Below are 6,000 nucleotides of genomic sequence, written 5' to 3' on the forward strand. Positions count from 1 at the left end.
TTAAAGGCAGGGATTTTCCCAAATTACTGCGGAGAAGTGTCAGAGCAGTGAGGCTAAAAGGAGTGATAGTACTCTTCAAATTCAGGTTCCTACTCATCAGGCTCAACTGGTGTCCCCTCCGTAGGCTGTGGGTGATCTGGACGAATTCAGGCAGACTAGCAAAAAGAAAACGCAGGAAGAGGTTTCTGAAGGGGTTGGGGCTGTTGGTGAAGGTGTAAGCGAGGTTAGGGAAGTTAGGGCCAGGCTTGGTGATGTACAGTTTTCCAAGGAGCAGATCCAAGCTCATTCCTTCTTTGTTGATGATCCTTACTCCATGTACCAGGCTAAGGAATCGTCCGCCCAGGCTGTAGCTGCTATGTATCATTCCAAGGATTGTGCTGCCAAGTTGGTTGCCATGGTGCAAGGGGTATAGCTCCTTTTTCCTGGTCTTTATTCTTCTTTTTTAATTTTTAGTCCTGCTCGTGATTTCGTTGTAGAATGTGAATGATATGTTGAGGGGTGCTTGTGAATTAAAGTCCTCTAATGACAAGAATAATGTCCTGGAGTGGGAGGTGCAATGTTTGAGGAAGGATGCTGAAGCTTTGAAGATTGACTTGGAGGTGCAGAAAGAGGAAAATGAAGCTTTGAAGAAGGAGAACGAGGCAGGCAAAGCAAAATTGATTGTTGAAACTTCCAAGTTGGGGCCTGCTCAGAATACAGTGAAATCCGCCCAGGCCAAACTTGTTGTTATCTTGGTTGAGCTCAAAGCTGAAAAGCAGGCTATGTGGGATCTTCTGAAGGAAAATGAGGAGCTGGCTGTTGAGAGGGGCACGGTGCAGAGCAGGTAGAAAGATGTTGCCCTGTACTTTTTTGGCAAGGGTCGGGTTGATGCTATGAAGGAGCCTGTTGAGGTCAGGCCATACTGGAACTCTGAGCAACAGACGGCTGATCTTAATGTTGCCTACTCTGATCTTCACAAACTGCACGCTGATGATAAGGTTGACTCTCCTTCTACTATGGACAGGAGTGATTCTGGCGGAGATGAAGCTGATGAGGATGATGATGAGGAAGAGATTGCTGATGAAGGAATTGATTCTGCCTCTGCCACTGCCTTTAAGGCAGGTTAATGATTTTGCTTGGGATAAGTTTTTGGCCCATTCAGGTGGGAATGTTCCCTGGACAAAACTTTGACTATTTTAGATGGCTTTTGATCTTCATGTGCTGTTAATGATTATGCAATTTGAAGCGGCTTTTTTATTTTCTCTATGTGCCTGGCTTGATGTTTTTGTACCTGTCAAGATAACGCCTATCAGGAGGGCTTATGACCCTCAGCCTGTTCATGGGCTTATAACCCTCAGCCTGTCTAGAGGGCTTTTTGAGAAGGAGGGGAAGTTGCCTGTTATGAGGGCTTATGGCGCTCAACTTGTCAGGAGGGCTTAGGACAAGTAGTCCAGATTTATTTCACCATCTTACCTGTCTTTTGTACTGAGATCATTTTTTTATGTATATTTGGATGTGACAAAATGTTGAGATTTTTAGTGATCTCTATTTGTCATAGCTTGTGAGGCATTTCTGGAATGTTATTCAGGTTGGGTGGAGTGGCCCTCAGTCCTCAATATTTGTTTAAGCATGCAAATATAGTATGTTAAATAGTTGCAGAAAAAGCATAAAACAAGTTTTCAGGATTCAATGTAATGGTTTGAGATGTATAATAAATAATTGGGAAGTTCAAGCTGTCAGGCAATTTCAAGTAGCAAGAAATCACATGGGAAAAAACATAGAACATTTTATTCAGGATAATAGCACATAGAAGCATGCCAGGTAAGAGATAGGATTGATAGCCATACCTGGTTCAGGCAAAAATAAAAGGACTTATACATGAAATATTTTTAAGTGAGAGATATTCCAGGATCTAGGGATCATTTCTCCGTCAAGGGTCTGAAGTCTGTAGGCTCCCTGTCCTACTATTGAATCAATCAGGTAAGGGCCTTCCCATGCGGGGACAAGTTTTCCTGCATTCTTATCTTTTATATTTGGAAAGCCTTTTCGTAGGACTAGGTCGAGGCCCTAAATACTCTGATGTTAACGTTTTTGTTGTAGCTTCTGGTTATCGTCTGTTGGTAGGATGCTATTATGATCTTGGCTGCATCTCTAAGCTCTTTAGCCAAGGTCAGGCTGTTTTGCATCAATGGCTTGTTTTCCTCAACAGTATTCAGGTTGCATCTGGTGGTGGGTACGTGGATTTCTACTGGGATTACTTCCTCACAGCCATAGACAAGAAAGTAAGGTGTCTGGCCAGTTGATGTCTTAAGTGTAGTTCTGTCAGCCTAGAGGACTAGAGGGAGTTCTTCAACCCATCTGTCGTTTCTTTGCTTTAGTTTCTTTTTCAGGCAGTGAATCACTACCTTGTTACTGGATTCGCCCTGGCCATTGGCTTTTGGATAGCCTGGTGCAGAGGTCACCAGGTTAATGTTCTATTGTGCACAAAACGCCATTGTTCCCTTTCCCACAAATTGTGTACCATTGTCATAAACTATTTCTGAGGGGATGTCAAAATGGCATATGACATTTTTCTTGATAAATGATTGACGTCCTTCTCTTTGATTTGCCTGTATGAGTCATCTTCTATCCATTTTGAAAAGTAATCGGTCATAACTAACATGTAGGCTTTTTGCCTAGGGGGTTATGGTAACTTGCCTACAATGTCCATCCCCCATTTCATGAATGGCCAGGGGGTGAGATGGAATGTAGTAGCTCAGATGGTTGATGAATGAATGGGGAGTGAAGCTGACATGCTTCACACTTCAAGATATAAGCCAAGCAATCAGCCCTTAAGCTTGTCCAGAAGTAGCATGTCCTTAGAACATTGCTTTCCAGGCTCCTACCTCCTTTGTGATTTCCACAGTATCCATCATGTATGTCCTCAATGACTTGTTTGCCTCGTGTGGTACCAGGCATCGCACGTAAGGTCCAGCCTGAGACTTTTTAAATAATTTGTTATTGATGATGGTGTAGGTGGAAGCTTTGATTCGAAGGGCTCTTGCTTCATGCCTATCTTGGGGTAATATCCCCTGCAAGAACCAATCGTAGTATGGTTCGGTTAAGGAGTTTGTGTCCTAAATAATGGGACAAGTTTGATCAGGCTTGGTAATGGCCAGTTCAAGTAGGTGAACAAAGGGTATCTTGTCGAATACAGCAGGGCTGTAGTTTGATCCCAGGCTGGCTAGGGCATCAGCCTAGGTGTTTAAGTCTCTTGGTATCTGATCAATGTCAAATGAAAAGGTTTTTAGCATATTCTAAATATAGAATCATTTTTGAATCCTTTGCAGCGTAGGTTCCTTTGACTTGATTAGAAATTAAAAGTGAGTCAATTTTTATCTTGAGATTTTGCACGACAAGATCTATACATAGCTTGAGTCTAGCTATCAAGGCTTCATAATCAGCTTCATTGATTGTTGCTTTAAATTCAGAACTAACAGCCTGAGCTATTATATCCCCTTGTGGTGATTTTAGTACTAATCTTAAGCCAGTTTCTCTCCTATTGGTTGCTCCATCCACGTGTAGGATCCATTCCTGCTCTGATTTTTGGGTGTCTAGTCGATTGACCTCTTTGATCAGGTCTAGTTCTCGGTTGGGACTGAAGTCAACCATAAGCCTGCTAAGGCCTGGGATTTTATTGTCGTTCTAGGTTCAAAAGTGTCATCATAAGTACTAAGTTGGACTGACCATTTTGCCAATCTGCCTGATAGTTCAGGTTTTCTCAGGACTATTATTGGGTGAATCTCAAAGTAAGGTCTGAGTTTTGTGCAGGATACAATTAATGCAACTACATCTTTTTCAAGTAATCCATACCTTATTTCTAAATCCATGAGGCTTTTATTTACATAATAGACGGGATATTATTGGCCTTCGATTACCTTGACCAAGACTCCACTAACTGCTGTTTCACTGACTGATAGGTAGACTGTCATGGGTTCTTCTTTGTTTGGTTTGGCCAGTAATGGTGGAGTGGCCATGTAAGTTTTTAATTCATGGAAGGCTGTTTCATGTTCAGGCATCTATTGGAATGACTTGTTCTTCCTGAGCAGGTTGTATAATGACTTGTATCTTTCAGATGACCTGGATATAAATCTGTTCAGGGCTGCAACTCTTCCTGTCAATCTCTGGATATCTTTGACTGACTTAGGTGACCCTAGTTCCAGGATGGCTTTTATTTTTTTATGGGCTAGCCTCAATTCCTCTCTTTGTCACCATGTATCCTAGGAATTTGTCTGACGATACTTCAAAGTGGCATTTGGAGGGGTTGAGTTTTATGCTGAATTCCTCAAGGATTTTGAATGCTACTTCCAGGTCTTTCACATGATCTTCAGCCTTTTTTTGATTTGACCGCCATATCATCTATGTAGAATTCCATTAGGTCAGCAATTTGATCTTTGAACATCATATTCACCAGGCGTTGATAGGTTGCCCCTGCATTCTTCAGGCCAAAGGGCATTCTTGTGTAGCAATATATGCCTCTTTCCGTGATGAATGTAGTGTTCTCTTGATCAGCTGGATGTATTTTGATGTTTTTAATCCACTTGAGGGATCCATAAATGTCAGTAGTTCATGTCCAGCAGTAGCATCCACCATTACATCAATGTGAGGGAGTGGGCATAGATCTTTTGGGCAGGCTTTGTTTAGGTATGTGTAGTCTACACAGACTCTCCATTTTCCATTTTTCTTTTGTACCACAACCACATTGGCGAGCTATTCAGGGTACATTACTTACCTGATCATTCCCATGTCCAGGAGTTTGTCCACCTCTTCATTAATGATTGCGTTGCGTTCAGGGACAAATTTCCTCCTCTTCTGCTGTACAGGCATGAAAGAAGTGTCAATATTGAGCTAATGGGTAATCACATTAGCATCTATACTAGTCATATCAAAATGTGACCAGGCAAAACATGTAGATTTAATTTTAAGAAAGCTTACCAATTCTGGTTTAACATTATTAGGAATATCAGATCCTACCAGTACATACCTGTCAGGGTGCTAAGGGTCTAGGATTACCTGATCTGTTTTCATTTGAGTTTGTGCCACATAAGTGCTCCTTACAGGGTACGGTAATTGCTAGGCAAGTGACTTACCTACCTTGGAAGGTTTTAGTGACTCTATGTAACATTCCTGGGCAGATTTTTGTTCACCTTTGATTGTTGCTATTCCCCATTCTGTTGGAATATTGACACACTGGTGGTAGGTTAAGGGAATGGCTCTGACGTTATGGATCCAAGGCTTGCCCAGGATTGCGTTGTAGGATGAGAGGCAGTCTAGGACACCAAATCTTACATATGATGAGATTCCTTCAACGTAGGTTGGCAGGTAGATTTCCCCTAGAGTGTTCTTGGTTTCACCATTGAATCCTACCAGGACATTTGACTTTTTTATGATTTGATCCTCGTCAATCTTCATGGCTTTCAAGACATCAAGCATGATCAGATTGACTAAGGTGCCACTATCTACTAGAATCGTCAGGAGACGAGCAGTACCAATTTGATAGTGATGACCAGGCCATCATGATGTAAGTCCGAAATTCCCTGCATGTCAGTGTCGTTAAAAGTAATTTGAGGTAAATTTCTAGGTTTAAAAGGAGATTTCATTTTGGACTCCCTGGCTATTTTCTTTGCAGCTGAGCTACTCAGGCCACAAATGTCTGAACCTCCATTGATGAATTTGTCTTCATAGATTGGTCATGCTGGAGGCAGATCACGTTTTGGTCTTGCCTGATCCTTTCTTGATCCACTGTCATCCATGTTCTTTGATGGCATTAAATATTTGAAGTACCCTTTCTTTAGGAGGTAAACCACTTGTCTGCGAAGGCCCAGGCATTCCTCTATGGTGTGTCCTATGTCCATGTGGAATTCACACCATCTGGTTGTATCTTTCATGGAGTTGGGGATGTTTGTCTTTTTGAGCCATTTGACGACGTCTCCCATTTTGTCAAGCCTCTTGATAAGTCCTGTATTATCAACGGAGAAGTTA

The 6,000-nt window shown here is 42.0% G+C and overlaps 1 protein-coding gene across 1 annotated transcript; it reads right to left on the minus strand.

Moving 5' to 3' along the window:
• Window positions 1-3,249: 3,249 nt before the first annotated feature.
• Window positions 3,250-4,037, minus strand: LOC141630328 (uncharacterized). The gene is made up of 2 exons (XM_074443165.1): window positions 3,897-4,037; window positions 3,250-3,663 (listed from the first exon to the last, which is right to left on the minus strand). The coding sequence occupies exons 1-2, from the start codon at window positions 4,035-4,037 to the stop codon at window positions 3,250-3,252; spliced, it is 555 nt and encodes a 184-aa protein (XP_074299266.1).
• Between the last annotated feature and the right edge of the window lie 1,963 nt (window positions 4,038-6,000).

The sequence above is a fragment of the Silene latifolia genome, chromosome Y, assembly GCF_048544455.1.
Source record: "Silene latifolia isolate original U9 population chromosome Y, ASM4854445v1, whole genome shotgun sequence".
Taxonomy (NCBI): domain Eukaryota; kingdom Viridiplantae; phylum Streptophyta; class Magnoliopsida; order Caryophyllales; family Caryophyllaceae; genus Silene; species Silene latifolia.